Source organism: Bos javanicus, chromosome 18 (assembly GCF_032452875.1).
Source record: "Bos javanicus breed banteng chromosome 18, ARS-OSU_banteng_1.0, whole genome shotgun sequence".
Taxonomy (NCBI): domain Eukaryota; kingdom Metazoa; phylum Chordata; class Mammalia; order Artiodactyla; family Bovidae; genus Bos; species Bos javanicus.
In genome coordinates, this window is record NC_083885.1 from 50,102,282 (window position 1) to 50,126,769 (window position 24,488).

Here is a 24,488-nt window from a genome sequence, read left to right on the forward strand (position 1 = left end):
TAGCAGTAGATTATATACACACACACACACACACACACACACACATATTTACATAATTCCTTGGTTCAACATCTGTAAGAATCAGAAATGGGGTGATTAATTTGGGGTGCCCACTAATATCCACTTCTTGAGCCCTAAGTCAGCGTTACCTGCTACCATGCTATGACTCAGAGGTTAATACGCAGGGAGACCCTTTTTACTCCCTTTGGTTTTAGATGACTGGGAGGAAAGGCTTGGTCTCCACACCGTCTCCCCTGGACACACACCCTGCTTTCTAGAGGGGCACCATTATATTCTTCCTTTATTGGTTGTCCTTGTATAATACAAATCTGCAAGTTTAGATACAAAAAAATCTGGAAATAAAAGATAGAAAAGTACCCGCCAGGCACCCCTTCCTTCTTCCTGGAACCCCTCCCCAGCGGGCACCAACGTGAGGTAACTGAGCTTCTTCTTCTTCCCTTTCCCCTTCCCCCGACCCCACCTCCTGGCCTCCCAACTTGGCCCCCTATCCTCTTGAGACCTTGGTCCAAAGAAGAGGTAGGCCCCCGAGGGGAGGGGAGGGGTGGGAGGGGTGAGCACAGCATTGGCAGTGAACGCAGCAGGTGGGCAGAAGGAAGCCCTTTGCTTGTGCTGTGTATGGGGGTGGGATGATCAGACTTGGGGGTGGGCACTCAGGTGGGGCCCAGGAGGGTCCCTAGGTGGGTATCCCACCTCCATCCCACCCAACACTGGAAGGTAAAGAAGGTCAACAACAGAAACTGGGAAATGTAGCTCGAACCAAGGCGCTCAGTGGGACTGTGGCCATCCCCGTGTCTGGAGTGAGGGGAGAGGAGGTTGTGCCACCCTATGTCTGGCAGAGAAATGGGTCCATTAGCCAGGCTGGGTCCGTCCCTGAATTCCATCCCGCTGCAACCTGGGCGTCACAATGTCAGTTCCGTAGTGGTTGTGGGAGGTGATCGAGAGAAGGGGTTAGAGGGGCCATGGGAGGGTGCAGGACTAGGGGAGAGGTTGGGCCTCCACTCCTAGGTGTGGGGCACCCGGAGATGATGAGGTGGGCGGGGCGGCTCGGGCTACAGTTCAATCTCGAAGGTCTTCTGCAGGTCGCCCGAGAAGGGGTTGGAAGGCTTCTCCACAGCAGGTTTGCCTTCTAATGCTGCCCACTGGGCCTCGAAGGGGTCCAACTCAGGGGCCGGGGCTGGTGCTGGCTCTGGGGGCCAGGGCGCCCCATTGGGGCGTGGACGGGCCTGGCCCCCAGGGGCGCTGGGGGCAGCAGGGGGTGGGAAGGCCCCAGCTTTCCCGAGCAGGGTGGCGGGTTGGGGCTGGAGCTGTGCGGCTGAGCAGAAGGCGTTGGCCACCATCTGTGAGGGGGTGATGCCCACCACGGGCACACGGGGCATGGGTGGGTAGCCCAAGCCCGGGTAGGCGGGCACAAAAGGGGGCTGCATGTGCGGGGCCGGCAGGAACACAGCCACCTGGGCCGGTGTGGCGTCAAAGGGCCCCACGGGGGCAGGGAAGGGCTGCAGGCCGGGGGGCACAGTGGGCACAGGGGCCGCCTGCTGCTGCTGCTGCTGCTGCTGCTGCTGTGCCTTTGCCACCTGGGACACTTCCTCCAGCCACCTCTCGGCCTCCGAAGGAGTCCGCTTGTGCCCAGGCTGGAAGGCAGCTGAGGGGGTCACGGAGGGCTCACCCCAGGCAGAAGTCCCTGGAGAGAGAAGAGGGGCAGTTAGGGGTGTGGGCTGCAGCAGAGAGAACCCCAGGCTGGGGACCAGACTCTGCACCAGGCTGCTCGCCTTGCTTCTAGCCTGGCTCCTCATTAACTGCACGGACTTTGGACAAATGACTTGACCCCTCCTGAACCACATAAGGTCATACAGCTCTCAGAAAATTCAGTTCTGAAATTCTAAGGTCCTGAGATGGAAAATACAGGCAAGGGTGACAATCACACAGGCTGGCCTCCCTTCTGGTTGGTCAGTAACAAACCTGTTATTAAATACTTTTCAATATTACCCTTGGCTCTAATATTTTGACAGTATTGTTTTAGAAGGCTAAGATTCTAAGATTGCATGGCTCTTTCTCAGAATGTACTATTCTAACATGGTGGGTAAGTTTCAGTAGTTTTAAATTTGCATTTTCGAAGATTCTAGAGTTCTAAATTTACATTGTTTGGAATTCCAAGGTGCTTCACCAGTTCTGGGATAAGCATGTGGCTTGAGGGGAATTGCCTGGCATTATTTTCTCAGAGAGCCTGCTTTCGAGGCTGTGAGATTCCAAGGTTTTGTGGCTCCAAATCTATTAGGCTCTGATATCTTGTGATTCAAAGACTGTAGGTGTCTAGATTTTACAGTTCTAAGACAGGAAGGTTTAAACATTGATCCCATGGTTCTAAAGTTCTAATCCCATAATTCTTAAGTTATTTCATGGTTCTAGGATGAATCCTGGAGAAGGCAATGGCAACCCATTCCAGTACTCTTGCCTGGAAAATCCCATGGATGGAGGAGCCTGGTAGGCTGCAGTCCATGGGGTCACTAAGAGTCGGACACGACTGAGCAACTTCACTTTCACTTTCGTGCATTGGAGGAGGAAATGGCAACCCACTCCAGTGTTCTTGCCTGGAGAATCTCAGGGACGAAGGGAGCCTGGTGGGCTGCTGTCTATGGGGTCGCACAGAGTCGGATACGACTGAAGCGACTTAGCAGCAGCAGGATGAATCCATGTCCCTGAGATGACCTTGTGGTTCTAAGATGGTGCATGGTTCTCAAGTGGTAGATTCCACGATTCTACGATGATTCATAGCTCTTAAATGATCCATGGCCCTAAGATGATTCCATGGCTCTAAGATGATTCCATGGTTCTACAGTGATTGATTCCATGATTTTAGGATGATCTTGAATGATCCATGGTAATCTATGGATTCTATGGTAATATAATCTATGGTAATCTATGGTTTCTATGGTAATCTCATAGCTCTTAGATGACCCAGGGTTCCAAGCTTGTGGGATTCCAAGATTCCCAGAGTCTCTGCAGTGGTCCTGAAAGGAGCAGGGGTGGGGGGGCGGCAGGAGCATCACTGCAGGGAATCTGCATCAGGAGAAGGGCAGAGTCTACCTGTTGAGGCCGGCGGGGGCCCTGATGCTGGGGCTCCAGCACTGGCAAACGACGAGCTGATCTGCGTGCAGAGGGCACTGATGCTGTCGCTGTCACTGGCACCAGGCGGCTCCATCTCAGGCACTGGGAAGTCAGGAAAGGGTGGAGGTCAGCAAACAGGCTCTGCTCTTGACCTCAGCCCTGTGGCTGGCCCTCACAAGGTGTGTGTGTCAGCGGATTCGCTCTGCAGTAACGAAGTGGCCATGGCCACAAAAATAACTGTGTGTGTGTGTGTGTGTGTGACACCTGAGTGGTACAAGAGCCAAGCAGTATGTGACAGCAGAGTGATTCAGTTATACATACCTCCGTGTATATATGTGTGTGTGTATTCTTTTTCATATTCTTTTCCATTATTGTGTATTACTGGATATTGAATATATTAATAGTTCCCTGTGCTATACAGCAGGGCCTTGGTTATCTATTTTATATACAATAGTTTGTATTGATTATGTGTTTTCTAAGTGTGTGTAATGGTCACACCTGGTTCTGCAACTTCTGTGTGTGTATGTGACTTTCAGTTGCTCCTCTCTCTAAGTATGTGACTTCCGAGCATGATACCCACAGCAGAGTGGGCCATCTGTGTGAGTCTATGAAATTTCTGGGTAGCAAGTCACATCCAAGCAAGTGTGCAATTGGCTACAGGCACTCGAGGCTTCCACATAAAGTCTGGGGTGTCTGCCCCCTCAGAGAGCAGATGTGAGAGCCCTGGGGGTGTGCTTACTGGCAGGCTGCTTAATGAGGACAGCAAATGCGAGGGTGTGTGCAGGACACGGGAGTGAGCTGCAGGATATGGAGTGAGCGTGCGTCATTCCCAACAAGCGTTGGCACCTGCTCTGCAGTCACCTTTTGGACTAGCCCAGCCTCCTGGATACAGATCAACACCTCCCACACCAATCCCCGGGGCCGTAAGGGGGAGGTGTCACAGATCTGGCATATGGAAACAGGAGAGCAAGCCAGACCGCATGACTTCACTGACAGCTGGGAGGAAAGGCAGCCCTCCAGCCTGTCTCCCTCGGGCAAAACATAGTTCCATGCCACCTCTCCTCTCTTCCTCACGGCAGACGTTGTTTTTAAATCATGACATATGCCGTGTCTCTCCTTTTCCTGGTCCATGGCAGACATTAGTAGTCAAACACGATGCTTTTCTCCCGTCTTTGCTCACTTTACCCCTCACCTGGCAAGACCTTGTGGCTCTACTGGCCAAATGCTGGAAGAAAGGACTCGAAATTCCATCTTTCCTCCAACGTAAAAGGACATTTGTACCGCCTCTCTCCTATCACCAGCATGGCAGACATTGCTAATCAATGATGACATACTACCTTCGGCCTTGTCACTCTCCCAGGAAGGCATGTCTAATCAATAACAATGGGTCCTGCCTCCCACAGTCCTTTATTCACAAGCAACATGACGAATCTGTCACTGTGCTCCCTGATTCCATGATCCCCAGGCTACTCGTGCCCTTCATCTCCTGCTTCCATAAGCCAAATTCTGGGATTCATTTCTTGAACAAAATGTAATAATCCTGCTCTCTCTTCTTGCTTGCCCAAAACAAACTTTGGTAATTAATCATGTGGTGTGCCACCTTACTCTCTTTTCTTGTTCATGCCAGACACTGTAAGGAGACCGTAATGTCTGCCATCACTCAGCTCTCCCTGCCCTAAACAGACATTCCTCTGAACCTGTATCCTTCACCTGTATCTCATGGCTCTACTGGTCAAAAGCTGGGAAGGGAGCATTAGCCTACGGTGCTTCAGTCTCCTGAGCAACAGCATGGCATCCAGGCTCAGCTGCTCTCCTCTCCCCTGCCCACGAACTTTTGCTCGTCAATCATTATGTATGCCACCTCTCTCCTGTCCCTAACTACAGCAGACAGTACTAACTGATCATGACTTGAGCCACCTTTGTGCTATCCCTTACCTGGAGCAGACATTGCTAATGGATCACAGCTTACACCCGCCCAGACTGATGGCACACATTGCTAATTGATCATGATGCGTTCCACCTTTCCTTTGCTGTGGCAGACTGTGCTAATCAATCGTGATGTGTACCACCTCTTCCCTATCTCTTGCTCAGAACAGTCAGGGGCATTGATCCCAATGTTCCTTCTTGCTGAGTCCTGGGCTCACCTGTGCCCTTCACCTGGAAGTCAGTGCGGCGCTGCAGTGTGGATGGCAGCTCATTCAGCCGTAGGCTCAGCTGCCGTTTGAAAGGTGAGTTCTTCTGGCTGAGTGCTGGGAACCCACGGAAGGAACCCTGACGAACCAGCTGCTCCAGGGGGGCATGGCGCCGGGGGATGGCAGCCGCAGTGGTGCCTGCAGGCACTGGGGTGCCTGCCTCACCCTTCTCACCAGGGGATGTGGTGGCCGGTGTTGGGGACACGTGCCCAGGCTGGGCAGGGCCAGGAGCCGCAGTTGGGGCAGCTGCTGCTTCTGCTAGAGACATGGGGGAGAGAGAGATGGTTAGATACCCCACCTTGGCATGGGGGCCTCTCCTCAGTCCCCTTGATTGTTTTCCAATGCTGCCTTCCTTACCCCATGTGCCCTGGCCTTAAGACAAGCTGGTCAGAGCCCTGAAATGTCCCTCATCCCCTCTCAAGCCAAGACCACTTTCCCCAGGAGGCCCATGGGGAGTCATCACCCAACCTGACCCTCTGGGTGTCTCAAGCTTTCTGTCCTCCATCCATCTTCCTCTGCTGCTTCTGCTATTTCTCCCTCTGAGATCTCCTGTCTCCCTTTCTAATCAATTTAACAAACACTTCTTTGGTGCATGACCAATGTATCAGGCATTGTTCCAAGTGCCTTGAAAGGATGAACTCATTCAATCCTCACCACCACCCAATGAAGTTGAAACTATCTTTATCCCCATTTTACAGATGTGGTAACTGAGGCCCAGCAATGGCAAGTGACTTGCCTAAGCCACACTGTGAAGGAAGGGGCAGGCTTATTCCACAATCTGAGCTCCAAACGACTGTGCTAACCTGCCTCTTCCTCTGGCCTGCTCTCTCCATGTCATGCTGTCACCCTCTGTCATTCCATCTGCTCTGTTCCTTGTCTGCCTCCCACCACTCTTCCCGCCTCAAGTGCCTCCTCCATTCCTTCAGGTGCTACCCATTGTGCTAGACCCAGCTTGGCACACTTGCTCTGAGGAGTTTTCCAGATTGTTTCAACCCCTCAGCTTGGGATCGCTCCCCTCTGGGGCTGCTCTTTGTCCTCTGTGGGTACCTGGTCTCCCCACTCAGCACCAAATGGCAGGGTTCTCCTCACTCCTGCCTACACACAAACACACAGCCATCCTCCATGTGACCTCACCTGAGCCACAGCCTGAGTGTTGTGTGTGTGTGCTCAGTCACTCAATTACATTTGTGAGTTCTGACAACTGTATACACTGTGTAGCGAAACTGTGTAACATCAAGATCTAGAACATTGACACCAACCCAGACCATCCCCTCATGCTCAGTCAGTCCCTACTCCCTAAGAAACCACCACTGTCCTGGTATTTTTTCATCACAGACTACTGTTGCCCAATCTGTAAGTTCACATAGAGTATACAGTTCAAAAGAGCCATACAGTATTATGCCCTTGTCTGTGGGTTTTATCCCTCATCGTGCAGTTGTGCATAGAGGCCCAAGTCACATACTGCTTGGCTCTTGTACCACTCAGGTGTGACACACACACACATGCACAGTTATTTCTGTGGCCATGGCCATTTAGTTACCGCAGAATGAATCCGCTGACCCACACACCTTGTGAGGGCCACAGAACTGGGGTCAAGGGCAGAGCCTGGGCCTGTTCTCTGACTTCCCAGTGCCTGAGATGGAGCCGCCTGGTGCCAGTGACAGCGACAGCCTATGCATGTCTGCCCTGACATCAGTGCCCTCTGCATGCAGATCAGCTTGTCGTCTTCCAGTGCTGGAGCCCCAGCATCAGGGCCACAGTCCATGGGGTCGCAAAGAGTAGAACACAGCTGAAGTGATTTAGCACAAGGAAGACAAGGAGGCTGTCCAGCGCTTCTCCCATCATCCACGAGGGGGCGATGAGGCTCTCCCCCAGGTCAGTCGTGTCCGACTCTGTGCAACCCCATAGACGGCAGCCTACCAGGCTTCTCTGTCCCTGGGATTCTCCAGGCAAGAATACTGGAGTGGGTTGCCATTTCCTTCTCCAGGTCAAGCTGGGGGCAGTGGAACCAGGCTGAGATGGTTAAAACCACTTCTGTCCCACCACCTGGGGCCTCAGAAAGTCTCCTCCTATCTCTGGGCTGCAGGTTCCCCAACTGAACCTGGAATAAACATCTCCCTGCTGCCTCCCAGGCCTCCTGAGAGCCTCAGTTGAGACAGTGAATGTTCAACTGCTCTGGAATCCCACAAAAGCTTGGTAAACAACTTTGTGGAAAGGGCACTGTTCCCTATCTCCTAAACTGAAGAGAGCTCTTTTGTAGACGTTCGGTGCCTCCAGACTGTGAATCAGTGCATCATCGGGCAAAACACCATGATGTGTTCAGCAAATCATATACCACACTTTGTAAACTCTCATTTTTGCGGTGCAAACTCTAAAATGCTTTCTACCTGGAAGTTATAATATCCTTTGGATGGAAACAGCAAAATCCATTGCAAACTCTAAAGCACATGACATTCTTGGTAAATTCTAATATCCTATATAAGTAGTAAACTTACCCACTCAGTGTGTTCTTTTGCAAACAATAAAATATCATATATTCAGGCCCTCTGTTAACCATACCTTGTAATCTGTTTTGCCACTGATAAAGTTCTTTATAAATTCTGATAGATGATGTAAACATAAAATATTTTGTAAGCCGTGCAGAAATCTTTAAATTTGTCAAGAGGTTTGTAAGTGGTCCCATAATTTACCAAGAAAAATAGACATTGTAAACCTGAACATTATAGCAAGTGATAAAAACTTGTTTTCTTAACCTTTTAGCTAGAAATGTTTTAAGCTCACAGAAAAGATGTAAAAATGGAACACAGAGCACACAGGTTCTCTAAACCAATGTTCCCCAGTGTTAACTTGTTACATATTCCAGCCGTCTCTGCTTCCATAATTGTCTTTCTGTAACATTTAAGTTGCAACAGCCAAGACATGGAAACAATGTAAATGTCCATTGACAGATGAATGGATAAAGAATATATGGTGTGTGTATATATATATACACAATGGAATATTACTCAGCCATAAAAATGAATGAAATAATGCCATTTACAGCAATATGAATGGCCTTAGAGATGATCATATTAAGTGAGGCAAGTCAGACAGAGAAAGACAAATATCAAAGATGTCACTTACATGGGGGATCTAAAAAAAATGATACAAATGAACTTATTCACAAAACAGAAACAGGACTTCCTCTGTGGCTCAGTGAATCTGCCTGCCAATGCAGGAGACACAGTTTGCATCCCTGACGGAAGATCCCACATGCCACAGAGCAGCTAAGTCCACGTGCCACAACTGTTGAGCCTGTGCTCTAGAGTCCAGGAGCGGAAACTACTGAGCCCACTTGCCGCAGTCTCGGAAGCCCTCAAGCTCTCGAGCCTGGACTCTGCCTCAAGAGAAGCCCCCGCTTGCTGCAACTAGAGAAAAGCCCACGCAACAAAGAAGACAGCATGGCCAAAAATAAATAAATAAATAAAATTAGGAAAAAACCAAACAAGCAGACATTGAAATAGACTCACAGACATAGAAAACAAGCCTACGGTTACCAAAGGGGAGGTGGGGGGGGGGGATAAATTAGGAGTTTGAGACTAACAGATACACATTACTATATGTAAAACAGATAATTTGTAAAGAATTTTATGACAGTATAATTTCTCACTTGGGGAATTAAACATGGATATGATACATTAGGTAATCTACAGTCCATATTCCAATTTCTACTCATATTCTTTATGGATATTAATACATATTTCAACATATATAATCAAAATATATATATTGAATTGAACATTGAATACATATATTTATATAATATCCAGGATCTAATACATGATCGAACATTGCATTTTTTATTAATAATATCTGTCAAATCTCTTCAGTCTTTTTTATCCTGAATTCCAATGGTAAATTCTTTGTAAATTCTAAGCAGTTTTCCAAAAATTTAAAAACTAAAAGCCGCAGTAAAAAATAAATAGAAAAATTATGTTTTGAACCAACACATAATACACTCAAATATTTAAAAAACACAGTTTGAGAACTTACAAACTGTTTGCCTTGACCTAGAATGTTAGAGCTTGCCAGGTATTTTTCCAACTTTCATGACAGCAATCCACAGTAAGAAATATGTTACCTGGTAACCCGTCCCCCTCCCCCACCACTCACATAGACCCACTGACATAAAAGTACATAACTACATTTACCCTTACTACATTCCCTTATGCTGATATTTTCCTGTCGTTTTCTATTTTATTTCTTAAAATGCCAACCACAACCCAGCAATTTGACTTCGACAACCCATTAACAGGGTGGATACACAGTTTGAAAAGTCTGGGAACCTCCTTGGGTTAGCAGATAATAAAGCGCTCGGTGAGCTTTGCCAGGGTTTGTGGCCGGTAGAATATTGCCCAAAGGACTCCTTAAACCCAAGTACGCTGTAGAAACTGCAACCAGACGTCGTGGTCGGTGCCTTGCTTTTTTTTTTCTTTTTGGGGGTGGCTTGTTTTGGGTTTTGTTTTGTGTGTGTTTTCTTTTCTGCTTTGTAAACTGCAGAGCCCCGGTACCTCTGCTCTCCTCACTCAAACCGGATCCCTTAGCCACACCCCCGGCCCATCCGATGCCCCGCCCCGCCCCGCCCGCCGGGCAGCACCCACCTTTCTTTTTGTCCTGGGCCTCTCGCTCCGCCGGCCGCCCGCCCCCAGACAGGCGGAAGGAGCCCTCGCGGGCGAAGCTGGTGCGGCTGGCGTCGAAGGCAGCTGTGACCCCGCATTCCTTCTCCCGCCGCTGTTTCCGCTCCAGGCAGGCCGCAAAAGCACAGCCCACCGCGTGGCTCAGCCTCTCGCCCTGTGGGAAGAGGTGGAGTTGGCCTTAGCGACTCTGTGCTGCAGACCGGACGCCGGCAGCCCCGGGTTCCAGCAGCTGGGTGACCCCGAGTCCCTTCACCTCTCTTGGGCCTCCGTGCACAACTGCACGACGAGGGACAAAAGCCGCAGACAAGAGCGTAATAACTGTAGGGCTCTGTTGAATTGTATTACTCTATGTGAACTTACAGAATGGGCAAAACTAGTCTTTGATGGAAAAACATCAGAACAGTGGTTGTTTCTTACAGAGTGGGGATGGGGACTGACTGAGCACGAGGGGACCAGTCTGGGTTGGTGGCAATGCTCTAGACCTTGATGTCACACAGTTTCGTTACACAGTGTACACAGTTGTCAAAACTCGACAAATGTATACTTAAGGTTTGTTGGCAGCATGAATTTCACTTCAAAAGAAGAAGAGCTGGAGGGTCCAGTGGTTAGGACTCCATGCTTTCACTGCAGCGGGCATAGGTTCAAACCCTGGCTGGGGAACTAAGATCCCATGGGCTGCAACTTGAGGCCAAAAGAGAAAGCTGGAAACAAATATGAATTCTGCTTACTGGTATGCAAGCTGAAGTGTTTGGGGGAAGTATTCTGATGTCTGCAACTTTGAAATGCATCAAAAAATAAGATGTGTAGGTAAGTGATATAAGTCCAGGCAAATGTTAATCGCCGGATCTGGGTAGAAGGGTGTACAAGTGACTGCTGACTTTACAAATCTTTCAAGTTTGCCTACTTGAGAGGCTCCAAAGCCAGAGACAGCATCACTGACTCAAATGGACATGAGTTTGAGCAAACTCCAGGAGACAGTGAAGGACAGGGAAGCCTGGTGTGCTGCAGTTCAGGGGGTCACACAGAATTGGACATGACTGAGCAACTGAACAACAACAAAGGCCAGAGAGCCTGAGATTGATCCTGGCTTCCCATTTCTCAGCTGTGTGACCTCAAGAAAATCCCTTCCAGTATTCGAGGCTCCACATCTGTAAAATGAGGGCTGTAATAGCACCCACTTCATCGGGTCGTTGCAAGAAAGGTGAATGAATCTATGCAGGGCATGTGGCACAAAGCCAGGCACAGGGAAACCCACATATGTGTCAGCAAAAATTTTGTGTAGCCCTGGGTTGAGCCCTGGTTTGCACCCTTTTACAGAATCCTCACAAGAGTGCCAGGAGGTGGACAAACTTGTGAACCTATTGTACAGATGAAGAAACTAAGGTTCGGTCAACCTGCCCATTATAACAAGTGAATGGCAGAGTTGGGATTCTCATGAGGTATGTCTGACTTCTGTTCCCTAAATAAGATGCTCTGCTGCTGCTGCTGCTGCTGCTAAGTCTCTTCAGTCATGTCCGACTCTGCGAGACCCCATAGATGGCAGCCCACCAGGCTCCTCTGTCCCTGGGATTCTCCAGGCAAGAACACTGGAGTGGGTTGCCATTTCCTTCTCCAGTGCATGCATGCATGCTAAGTCGCTTCAGTCATGTCCGACTCTGCACGACCCCATAGATGGCAGCCCACCAGGCTCCTCTGTCCCTGGGATTCTCCAGGCAAGAATACTGGTGTGGGTTGCCACTTCCTTCTCCCAGAAACAAGATGCTCAGTCACCTCTTAAATTTGAGGACAAACATCCTCAACCCAATGCCAGCAATCTGAATCCAACAGCATATTAAAAAGGTTATGCACCATGATCAAGTGAGATTTATTCCAGGAATGCAAGGTTGGTTTAACGTATGAAAATCAATCAACCACATTAATAGAATGAAAGAAAAAAAAACCCCACATGACTCTCTTGATTCTCACAGGAAAAGCATATGACAAAATCCAGCACCCTTTCATGATAAAAACATTCAACAAAGTTGGAATAGAAGGGAATTTCCTCAACCTTATATACGACATTTATGAAAAACTCACACTTAACATTATCCTCAGTGGTAAAAGACAAAGCTTTCCCCTAGATCAGGAACAAGATGAGGATGCCATTTTCATCATTTCTATTCAACGCTGTATTGGAAGTTCTATCTAGAGTAACTAGACAAGAAAAAGAAATAAAAGGCATCCCAAGTTGGAAAGAGAGAAGTAAAATTACTTCTGGCTGCAGAAAGCATGATCATATACTTAGAATATCATAAAGGAGCCACAATTAGTGCAAATAAATAAATTCAGCACAGTTGTAGGATACAAAATCAACACATGAAAAAATCAGTGATATACACACAGGCAGTAAACAATTCAAAAATGAAATTAAGACAATTCCATTTACAGTACCATTAGAATAATAAAATGGCTAAGAATAAATTTAACCAAGGAAATAAAAGATGTAAACATTGAAAACTACACAACATTGTTGAAAGAAATTTAAGAGGACTTAAATAAATGGAAATACATCCTGTGTTTGTGGATTGGAAGACTAATATTGTTAAAAGGGCAATATTTTCCAAAGCATTCTGCAGATTGAATGCAATCCCTTTTAAAATCTCAATGGGCTCTTCCACAGATGGAAAAGCTGATCCTGAAATTCTTATGGAATTGCAAGGGACTCAGGACAGCCAAAACAATTTGGAAAAAGAATAAAATAGAATAACTCACACTTTCCAGTTTAAAAACTTACCCAAAGCTAAAGCAGTCAATGCAAAATAATGGGATGCTAGCGTAAGGACAGACATACAGACCAACAAAACTGAGAGCTCAGATACTGGAACAACTGGAGATTCACATGAAAAATAAATGAAGGTTGACTCCTACCTCACATCATGTATAAAAACGAACTCAAAATGGATCAAAGACCTAAATATAAGAGCTAAGGCTATACATGGCTGGATGGCTGGATGGCATCACCGACTTAATGGACATGAGTTTGAGCCAGCTCCAGGAGATGGTGAAGGACAGGGAAGTCTGGCGTGCTGCAGTCCATGGGTTGCAGAGTTGAACATGACCGAGTGACTGAACAAGACTATAAAACTCTTAGAATAAGACATTTGGTAAATCTCTGTGACCTTGGATTTGTCAGTGAATTCTTAGATATGATATATGACACCCAAAACAGAAATAACAAAAGAAAAAAATTGAGAGATTGAACTTCATCAAAATGTGTACATTTTTACATCAAAAGACACTACCAAGAAAGGGAAAAGGTACCCCAGAGAATGAGGGGAAAGCTCTGCAAATCACACAACTGATAAGTATCTAGTATCCAGAATATAGAAAGAGTTCTCACAACAGTAAAAAGTCAAACAACCCAATTAAAAATGGGTAAAGGATTTGAATAGGTATTTCTCTGAAAAAGATGTACAGTTGGCCAATAAGCACATGAAATGATGCCCAACATCATTAGTCATCAGGGAAATACAACAGTGAGATACCACTCACATCTATAGGATGGCTATAATACAAAAAGTGTTGACAAGGATATGGAGAAATTGGAACCCTCGTACAGCGTGAGTGGGAATGAAAATGGTGCTGCCACCAAGGAAAACAATTTGGCAATTACTCAAAAAATGTGGACTGCTATGTGTAAAATAGATAGCTAGTGGGAACCCGCTGTATAGCATAGGGAGCCCAGCTCAGTGCTTGGTGATGACCTAGATGGGATGAGAGGTTGAAAGGCGGGTCCAAGAGGGAGGGGATATAATACAACATTGTAAAGCAACTATACCCCAATTAAAAAAAAAATTAAATTTACTATATGCCCCAGCAATTCCACTCCTAAGTACAAACCCAGAAGAATTAAAAACAGGCATTCAAACAAATACTTGCATACCAACGTCCATAGAAGCGCTAGTCCTAATAGCCAAAAGGTAGAAACAAACCAAATGTTCATCAATGGATAAATAAAGTAAAATGTGGTGTGTCCATACAATGGAATATTATTGGTTCATTAAAAGGAATGAAATACTGAGTCATGTTACAACAAGCATGAATCTTAAAAACATTGTGCTAAGTGAAAGAGCCAGTCATAAAATATCATATACTGTATGACCCTGTTTGTACACATTGTCTACAACAGACAACTCCATAGAGACAGTAAGCAGGCAGTGACTTCTTAATGGGTATGAGGTGTCTTCGAGGAGTGATAAAATGTCTGGAACTAGATAGAGGTGATGGAATTGTGTAACAGCATTGTGAATATATATATATGTCACTGAATCATACACCTTAATTACTTTGGGACTTCCCTGGTGGTCCAGTGGTTAAGACTCCAAGCTCCCAGTGCAGTGGGCACGGATTCCGTCCCTGGTTGGGAATCTAGGATCCCGTATGCCCCATGATGCAGACAAAAATACATAAATAAGTAAAATTTCAAAATAAGGAAAAATTCATGGAGCTGTGCCTGGGTCATCTGTACATGTTACTGTATGTATATGTTCCTCAAATGAGAAAAGCTAGAGAAACATGAAGAATTATTGACAAAGAGGAGGAGGATGATAAATAATGTTTTTCTGAGTGCTTCCTATACGCCAGGCATCGTTCCAAATACTTTGTATCAAACTCGTCAAGTCTCACAATAATCCTCTGTTAGGGGCTGTGAATGGATTTCCCAGGTGGTGCTATTGGTAAAGAACCTGCCTGCCAATGCAGGAGACACAAGAGCTGCGGGTTTGATCCCTGAGTCGGGAAGATCCTTTGGAGGAGGGCACAGCAACCCACTCCAGTATTTTGCCTGGAGAATCCCATGGACAGAGGAGCCTGGCAGGCTTACAGTCCATAGGGTTGCACAGAATCAGACACGACTGGAGTGACATAGCACGCACACACTCAGGGACTCTGAACACACCCCCTTTTCCAGATGAGGACAGAGAGGAGAGGTAAGCTGAGTGACTTGCCCAATACCGCCCAGCGGGCTGAGGTTCAGAATACCAGGGCATGGGAGACACAGAGTCAGGTGGCTTTGGGCTTCAGTGGTACTCACCGAATCCTTGAGTGCCAGGAAACAGTGGCAGATCCAGCGACGGGTGGTCCCATCACGGCAGATGTAGGAGAAAGCCTTGTCCAGGTTGCGGTCAGGAGCACAGAAGGAGACCTTTTCGATGGTCTGGTCCACCAGCAGATCCTGGGAGGGAGGCCAGGAAAGGAATGTGAACTGTCTCTCATGTATTCATTCAGTATTCCCTTCGTGTCTGCACTGTGTCCTGTCCCAAATGGCTTGGGGGCCTGCATTTGTTGAAACAGCTGTGGGCCCTGCTCACATGGGGCTCCCGAGTTTAGGGCGGGAGTCAGACTCATCACCCAATGGAGACAGGCCAGAGTCCCAGCCACGCTGTTCTTGATGGGCGGAGGGCTCAGGGCTGGATCTGGGAGGTGAAGGGGCTTTTGGGAGCAAGATGAGGTGCCTGACCGAAGCTGGATGGGAGTCCGGCAAAGCTTCCTGGAGGGGGTGAATCCTTTTCAGTCATTAACCTAATTGTCAACACGTGCTGGCTGGCTTCCCGGGCAGACTCTGGGCTAGGGGGAGGGAATTCAATGGTGAGCAGACAGAGACCCAGGTCCTGGTCCACGGTGCTTCCATCTGGCCGGGTAGATGGACAATAAGCGCATAACAGCTAACATTTATTGATCGGAACACTTCTGCTATACCAGGCATGGTTTTAAACTATTTGCACATACATTCTCATTGAATGGTAGGCTCCACTTTTATCCTCATTTTTGCAGATGAGGCAAGTGAGGTATGACAAGGGTTAAATCTCACCCTGCCCCCTTCATACCTGGGGTCACCCAGCTGGAAAGTGGGTGGGCTGGAAGACCAGCTGAGGCAACTGCTCTAGTCTGTGCTCTCACCCACACGCCATGCCGGTTCACAAATAGCCACAGGACTCATCCTGAATTATGACTGTGAGATGTGCCAATATATTATAGGAGCACAGAGCTGAATCTTGAAGGTCCCTGAGGGAGGGAGATCCCAGAGGTGGGTGAGAAGGCCCTGTTCAAGCAGGCTGAGGAGAGGGGGGCCCAGCCCACTCCAAGGCCCACAGGTCTCCTACCTTGGTCTTGTCATCCACAACCCGGAGCCCATCGGCTGACACCCACAGGACAGACTTCACGGACTTCCGACCCATCTGAAATGGAGGCAGACAGAGGGTGTGGTCAGGGCTGCCTCTTCTGCTCTGACCTTGCTCCGTCCCTGCTCCAGCCCTTCACTCACCGCCTTCAACTTCTTCACAGCATCTTCACACACGTGCATCCCCCGGGACTCCTCCACCTCCACGTGGCCCAAGTACTTGGTGGGGAAGGGAAGGAGGACATGAAACAAGCACAGTCATCAGTGATTCCTGGTGTTCACCGGGCTGCTGTATCAGGCAGTGTCCTAAGCACATCGTGTGTATTAACTCGTTACTCTGCATCTCAGACCTGCAAGGTGGGGGACTCCATTCTCCTCCCAGATATACAAGTGAGAAAACTGAAGCACAGTTCGGACTAGTGATTCTCACCCTGCCTCTGTCCCTGGGTTTTTTTGGTGTATGTGGAATATAATTGCTTTACAGTGTTGTGTTAGTTTCTGCTGTACAACAACATAAATCAGGTGTACGTATATCCCCTCCCTCTTGAGTCTCCCACCCATCCCCTACCCCCCATTCCGCCCCTCTAGGTCATCACAGAGCACCAAGCTGGTCTCCCTGGGTTATACAGTAGATTCCCAATAGCTATCTATTTTGTTCATGGTAGTATACATACGTCAATATGACTCTCCCAAATTCAGCCCTCCTTCTCCTTCCCCTGCTATGTCCACAAGTCCTATGTCTGCAGCTCTCTTCTTGTATCCCTGGGATTTCTTAACATATCTCGGTGTCCATCTGAGTGACACTGTCTGCGCCTGAGGACTCGCCTCATGCAGTGACTGATGGGAGCTGGGGTACACATGCTCCAGCTCCCTCACCCCGCAGGTGGGATGGTCCGATTTCCCAGAGTTCCCCAGTGGCATCAAGTTCAGTTGCTCACAGCTGTAGTTTAGTAAAACACCCTTTATTGGCCATCTTCCAGTCCTCATTCTCTCTAGCATTTCCTGCACCTCTCAACAGCCCCTCACACAAGATCCACTTCTAGGGGAAGGGAAAATAAGGCAGGGTAGGGAGGAGGGGAGAGTGTGTGTGTGTGTGTGTGGGGAACCCCCCCTTCTGTGACCATCATCTGTTGTCTCCTAGCCAGGAAGAGACTGAGTGGAGATTTGAACCTGAATCTTGCCATCTCCCTTATAAATTTTAGTGTGTGCTGTAAACAGTCGTGGTGGTCTAAACCAGAAAGCACTTAACAGTAGTGAAAGTGAAAGTCGCTCAGTAGTATAGGACTCTTTGCTACCCCCATAGACTATACCGTCCATTTAATTCTCCAAGCCACAATACTGGAGTGGGTAGCCTTTCCCTTCTCCAGGGGATCTTCCCAACCCAGGGGTAGCACCCAGGTCTCCCGCATTGCAGGCGGATTCTTTACCAGCTGAGCCACAAGGGAAGCCCAGGAATACTGGAGTGGGTAGACTATCCCTTCTCCAGTGGATCTTCCCAACTCAGGAATCGAATTGGGGGCTCCTGCATTGAAGGCGGATTCTTTACCAACTGAGCTACCAGGGAAGCCCACTTAACAGTAGAGGGCTTTGCAAATGCTACAGAATCTTTGCGACCTTCTAGTGCCCCCCTGGAGACTGTGAGCTCCCACAGAACAGCGTGACTCCAGGCGGGACGAGTACCCCAACACACACTCCAGGTAATATTTTCCTGGCACGAGAGAATGTGTCTTGGGTTTTAATCCCAACTGTGAGGGACCCCAGGCTGGGGGAGGGGGGGCGCTAATGTTGTAGGATCCACAGTTCTTTGCGGATATCAAGTCTCTCCCACACAGGCCAAGGTCTCCTTTACCTCACGGGGCACTGGAACGCATGAGCACATCAAACCGCAGGACTACAGCTGGAGCCACGCCCGGCCGAGCCCCGCCCACTCACCCTGACCGGGAAGCTGCACGTGCCCTTGCGCACCGCATCCTCATCCGCTTGCCACTGGTGTGGGCGCGATGCTTCAGGCACATAGGCTGGCTTCCTCCGCCGCAGGCTCTGCCTTAGCTTGTTCATGGTGCCCGCCCCGTCTGCTGACACAAAACAGGGGTGCAGGTCAAGGGCGAGGGTCAGAGGCATGGGGCTCAAGGTGGGGGAAAACAATGCCCACGGAGCACAGGGTCAGATAACAGGGCAGTGGGGTTACAGGGTTAGGGGTCACTGGGTCAGAGGATCTGATATTCGGGGAACATGGACCAGCAGCAGCTAGGGGACACTGACAAGGGGGCACCTGGAAGGCAGGGGAGTGAGAGAATTGGCAGCGTGCATTCAAAAGACATGGGGCTAGGGACTTTCCTGGCTGTCCAGTGGTGAGTGGTTAAGACTGGGTGCTTCCAACATAGAGGGTACAGGAGGCACTGGTTCCACCTGGTCGGGGAACTAAGATCCCAGATGCCCTGTGGTGAGGCCAAAAAAAGGCATAGGGCTAAGGGGCGTGGAGTTCTGGGATGGGGTGTCCTGAGTTACAGCTTTTAGGGGTCTGGAGTTTGGAGACGTGACGGTCAAGAGGCATGATGATCCAAAGTCATGGGAAGTTAAGGCAGTGGGGACCTGGGAGGTAGAGGGCATAGCAGTCAGGGGCCATGAGGTCAGGGGGTTTAGGGGTAAAGGTCAGAGGTGGTCAGCGGGCCCAGGAGTTGAGAGTTGCATGGGTCCAAATGGGGGGGTGGGGGACACAGAAGGTCCAGGGATTGAGATTCAGAGCCCATGCCAGAGAGTGTTGGGGACGGGCTGGTCTCTGATGCAGATACAACCGCTGGGACAACTACTGTCTGTGAGTGTGTGTACAGGTGAAGGTTGTGTGGAAGGATGCAGGTCTGAGAATGGTTGTGTCTGTGAGTCTTAGAGTGTGTGTGTGAATGCTGTCTGTGAGGGGATGTCTGTGGCCAAGACTGTGGTTGTTGTCTGAGTGTAGGTCCCTGAAGCTCATGGCTAAAGAGAGTGGCGGTGAGTGTGTGTCAGGGAATGCTGCCTGTGAGGATGGGTCTGTGTTTGAGCATGAAACTGTTTTCTTTGAAAGGCCATGTCTATGACTGTTGTCTTTGATGCTGTATGTCTGTGTGAGGATGTGGCTGTTGCCTTTGATGGCTGTTGCCCATGACAGTGTCTGTGAGAGATACTCAAAACACCATGTCTGTCTAGGAGTGAAGCTGTTGGTGGTGAGGCTGTGTTTCCATGGCTGTTGTTTGTGACAGTGTGTCTGGGTCAGATCATGTGGTGTTGTTGCAGAGAGTGTGGGTCTGTGAGTGTTGTTCTGGGAGTGTGTCTGTATGCAGCCATGGGTCTGTGAGGGTATGTGAGGACATGAGGCTGTTGTCTTTGACGTTGTGTTTGTGTTATTTATGAAGGTGTGATTGTGTGAGAATGTGGCTACTGTCTATGACAGTGCTGACTTATTTGTGAGACTGTGTGTATCAATGTGTAGCTCTTATATAGGCACGAGCACATGGGTGCTGTCTGTGAGGCTGGATCTGCTTGTGAAGGTGTGGCTGTGGTCTGTAAAGTGTGGGTCTGTATGTGTTGTTGGAGAGATTGTACAAGAGGACATTTCTTGAGAGTCCCCAAGTCGGTAGCACTCGCCTGGGAGGGAGTCTGGATGTTGTTGAGGATTGTGTCTGCATGTTTGTGTGACCCTGTACCTGTGCGTGCACAGATGCTGGTGTGTGTCTGAATGTGTGTGTGTGTGTGTGTGACACAGTCTAGGTAGGTGAGTCTGTGAAAGAGGTCACTTGAGTGCGATGGAAGTCATTTGATGATGTCCACTCATAAGTGTGATTAAGCCCGTGTGACTGCAGGGACATTTCCTCTGGCCGTGCTAGGTAGACCCACCCCCTCAGTCAGCCTTCACCAGTCCCCAGCTGGCCACTCACCTGGCTCCGTCCTGGAGATTTCAGGGGGCCCCAGGGCCCCACAGGGGGCAGGGGGCAGATGCTGCTCAGGCCTCCTCAGTCCGCCCTGCCCAAGGGAGGGAGGGAAAGTTGAGAAGCTGGCTTGGGATGGGGCTCAGTCCCCTACCTCACCCCTTCTTTGGATATCAGCCAACCCCCCTTCATCTCAGGATCCCTGATGAGAGTCCTGGTTACTATAGCAACTGTTACTAAGGCGATCAGCCACCTGGTTGCAAGGACCTAGGAATGAGTAGGTGTGTTTTGGGAGCATCTGTTGGGGATGTCCTGGCCTCAGAAGGCCATCAGTACCCAAGGGGCTGGTGCGGAGAGGGAGTGGCCTTGCCCTCTAGACACATGTCCAGGGCTGCACACACACATACAGTCACAGGTATACATGCAACTCTGGTCTCCAGTTGTCCCCAGCACCTGGTTATAGCTCTGCACAATTAGTTACATACAGACACAACCACAGCTACACACACGGGATCACACAGATACACATCAACAGTCACAGCCACTGTAAATATCTGGCCACATATCCATGTTCACAGACACACAGTCTCTGCTACAGACCATTTGTCCGCAGGTAAAGAATCCGCCTGCAATGCAGGAGACGCGGGTTCAATCCCTGGGTCAGGAAGATCCCCTGGAAAAGGAAATGGCAACCCACTCCAGTATTCTTGGAGAAGGAAATGGCAACCCACTCCAGTATTCTTGCCAGGAAAATCCCATGGACAGAGGAGACTGGGAGAGGGGCTACAGTCCATGGGCCGCAAAGAGTAAGACATGACTGAGCAACAAAGCACACACACACATAGAGTGGCAGGCTGCCTAGGCAGCGCCACAAATGTTTGGTCATATCAGCAACTGATATTCGGTCACTTCTCTTTTCTCCGCCACATACAATGAGCCGGGTCCAGGCACACCCACCAGGGCAGCCTGTGAACAACCACACCCAACGAGAGTTGTTTCCTCAGGCACCCATCCAAGATACTCATGTCACAGACCCACCCATGAAGAATCACACCCTGCTGGAGGTCACCTATTAGCACTGAGGCACACTCAGTGTTCACACACAGCTCCCCTGCTGCCTGTCGATATCCGGTCAGGGACGCATGTAGCCATACTAACACACATGTGGTCACACCCAGCCGCAGACACGTGTGTCTAGTCATTGACCAGCACACGGCTGTACAAGGCCACCTAACCCCAACTGTATCAGTCACACCAACACACCTTTTTGGTCACAGACTGTTACACAGTCATACACCCCAGTCAGAGACACACCTGTGGTCACAGTATCAGCCATACTTCTATGGATGGTCCTCCATATGCAACCACACACAGGGACCCTGATGGCCATGGCCCATGCGTTAGAGAGAAACAGGCACACAAACTCAAGACATGCATACAGCCATCCAGAGAAAGATCTCCCTGAGCCCCACTCAGACACAGCCAGACAATTGGTGGCTCAGAGTCACAGTCATATACATTTCAGAAATGGTCACGTATCCAAAGTCCCGCCCCAGGAGTGTCCACATTACCCAGCCATGTATCACAGTCATGGTACATCTATTGCAGTTATCCACCATCCAACTCCCAGCTGTACTATGTCACATCATCCCAGAAAAACACACAGTCTCTTTTCCTGCAAACACATAAGTCACACAGGCAAGTATAGGAGCATGTATAATCACAGCCCCATGTGGACAGACACACCATATCTCACACACAGAAACATCAGCACACAATTTCCATTTCACACACCCAGATGGGATACTTACAGCTACATTTACACAGAAGACATGGTTACAGACTGAGACACGTATGCTGTCAGGAGACATTCACTCTGTCACCAAATCATGCAACTTCAACAAAGCAGCCTAGCATGCCTGCAGGGACACACACGCACCCACCCCAAACAGCCACATTGCTACACAATGTGTAGCAGACCACAATCTTACGGACCGTGACACAGACACAGGTATGCAGAGTCACCCAGGGTCACAGACATGCAGGTCACACACGAACACAGAAGTCACAGTCTCATACACACACCCCCACAAACACACGCAATCACCTGGGGCCAGCACATATAGACACACCTATAGGTTGAGTCACATGCAATTAAGTAACTCACTATTAATAGTCAGTTTCAGCCTCTTAAGTCAAATACATAACCCAAATCAACTACAAATGCACAGAATCAGTCAGTATCAACACACAGACCTAAATGTAGTCATTTATACAACCCTGATCACATGCATAGATGTGGTTATGAACAGAAACATACAAGTCAAAGTGCCAGCACACAACCTGTCACATAAGCACAATGTGACTTCATATACAAAGGCAGTCATACACCCAAAATTGCAGGCAGAGTTGTGTGTCACACATGTGTTTGTCACAAACACATGTGTGACACACATATAAAATCAGCTAGAGACACAACCACAAAGACTAGAAGTCATTAGAACAGTCGCACATGGACACAGAGTCATAGACACAACTCCACTTACAGCCACAACTCCACCCACATCTTCAGTCAGCCATACACATGCCCAACCTCAAGGGATACACTGTCACATACCCAGTTAGAGTTACCAAGGTACATACGTGAGGGTCACAAAAGATGTAATCAAAGATACAACCAGAGTCACAACTACGCACACAAACAGAGACGGAATGACAAGTACAGGGTTCTGCACATGGAGCAAGCAGCTGTCATACATACATACATGCACAGTCACACAAGTGCTGGGGTCACACACAAATACAATCACAGGCACTATCAGACACAACCACAAGCATGAAACACACACACGCACGATTCCTCACAGTCCCCAGCAGCAGCTCACACACAGACACACACAGGCAGCCACAGTCACAGAAACACAGGGTCACACTCTTAGCCACCTCCCCATCACTGGCTTCCCCCCCTTCCCCCCAGGTACCACACACAAAGCCGCCGTCACCAGCACGGCAGTCACTGCAGACAGACAGGGCTGTACCAGGTCCCTGGGGAGCCGCCCCCTGGCCCAGCCTGAATTCTGGAGCCTGGGGGGCCAGAACTGAAGAGGGAAGCGGTGGATTGTCTGCGGGTCGAGCCCCTCCCAGACAGCTGGGCAGCCCCCGGGACAAAGAGGGTGGCCCAACAGACCTGTGCCCTGGGACCCTTGACCAAGCCTGTTTTTTTTTTGTGGGGTTTGCCTGAAATTCCCATTATTTTATTCAGACTTGAGGGGGATGGGGTCCCAGGCACAGAGACCTTGTTTTGAGAAAGGGATGTTCCTGGGACAGCGCCCAAGTGTGGGGGCGATGCTCTGCCTGGGATGCCTCTGAGGCCTGGGGACAGACTGTGCTTGGAATCCCCCCAGGCCTTGCCTTGGTGGGGAAGCTGTGCTCAGGGACCCCATTCTCAAGACCTTGCCTAGAGGGGTGTTGTGTTCAGAGACCCCCTCAGGCAGGGAGGGGTAAGGATTGTCTCTGGTGTGGAATCCCCTCCTAGAGGCTTTGGCTTCCTAAGGAGGTTGTGTCTTAGACCCCATCCCCAAAATCTTGCCTAGGAAGTTGTACCTAGAAGCTGTCCCCCTGTCCTTGATTTTTTGGAGGGGGAGATCTCTTTCTGGGATCCCTATCTTCAGAACCTGGGCAAGAGAGGGCCTGTGCCCCAGACCTCTGTCTCCCAAGATTCGGCTTGGAGCGGAGCGTATTCCTGGACACCCCCCACCCAGGACCACCCTCTCCAGCCTTGGCACCCTCTCCATCCGGGTGCCGCGGCCGCCTCCCACCCTCCGCCACATCAGCAGCGGCGCCGCCCCCCACCCGAGCCCCCCTCTCCCGCCCTTCTCACTCTGGCCGCCGCGCTGCGGGACATCCAGGGCTCGGGCGCCCCCGCCTCCCGCGGCCCCGGCTGGGCCCGGATCCCCGAGTGCTGCTGCTGCTCTAGCGGCGGCGGCAGCTCCGTCTGACGCGGGCCGGGGATGGGGGCCGGGGGTTGGTGCGGGATGCACGCTCGCTAGCCTGCTCCGCTCCCTGGAGGATTCCGTTCCAGGGGCGGAGGAGCGCCCCTCCCGCTTCGGCTCCCCGCCCCAGCCCCGCCCATTGGCCCGCCGCCTGCTGGATATGCAGAGAGGCCCCGCCCCCTAAGCAGCAGGCCCCGCCTATACGCAAATATGACCCCGCCCTCTTCGGGGTGGCCACCGCCCCGCCACGCCCATTGGCCCGTCCTGGGCAGAGCACGCACGTGAATCTCGCGGACACTGGTTCTTCTCGGTCCATCCAGGCGTGGGCTCCCTTCCCCTCCGTGACCCCTGACCTCAGATCCCCTTAAGTTCTGCGTCCGAAAAATTTGCCTCGGGAGGCGCCTCGCTGCCCCACATCCCCAAATCTTTGAGCTAACCCCACA

At 49.8% G+C, this 24,488-nt stretch overlaps 1 protein-coding gene across 4 annotated transcripts; it reads right to left on the bottom strand.

Annotated features, from left to right (window-relative positions):
* Positions 1–283: 283 nt before the first annotated feature.
* On the bottom strand, positions 284–24,431 carry NUMBL (NUMB like endocytic adaptor protein). 4 transcript variants are annotated; one of them, XM_061388326.1, is made up of 10 exons: positions 24,327–24,431; positions 20,063–20,147; positions 18,084–18,223; positions 16,296–16,370; positions 16,135–16,209; positions 15,066–15,206; positions 9,959–10,148; positions 5,271–5,576; positions 3,106–3,228; positions 284–1,702 (listed from the first exon to the last, which is right to left on the bottom strand). In XM_061388326.1, exons 3-10 carry the CDS (start codon positions 18,207–18,209, stop codon positions 1,071–1,073), a joined length of 1,668 nt encoding a protein of 555 aa, XP_061244310.1. In that variant the 5' UTR covers positions 18,210–18,223; positions 20,063–20,147; positions 24,327–24,431; the 3' UTR covers positions 284–1,070. The 4 variants fall into 4 exon arrangements, with proteins under 4 accessions (XP_061244310.1, XP_061244309.1, XP_061244308.1 ...); XM_061388325.1 differs by lacking the exon at positions 24,327–24,431 and adding an exon at positions 23,934–24,188 and having other exon boundaries at positions 5,271–5,573; XM_061388324.1 differs by lacking the exon at positions 24,327–24,431 and adding an exon at positions 23,934–24,188.
* Between the last annotated feature and the right edge of the window lie 57 nt (positions 24,432–24,488).

What these genes read in the sequence shown, in the direction of transcription:
- NUMBL (XM_061388324.1), bottom strand. Translation starts at nt 23,957, where the DNA reads ATGTCCCGCAGCGCGGCGGCCAGA. An exon ending in CTGTGAAGAAGTTGAAGGCG is followed by an intron (nt 16,210 to 16,295) that starts GTGAGTGAAGGG and finishes CCTCCATTTCAG; the next exon opens with ATGGGTCGGAAGTCCGTGAA. An exon ending in GGCCCAGGACAAAAAGAAAG is followed by an intron (nt 5,577 to 9,958) that starts GTGGGTGCTGCC and finishes CCATGTCTCTAG; the next exon opens with CAGAAGCAGCAGCTGCCCCA.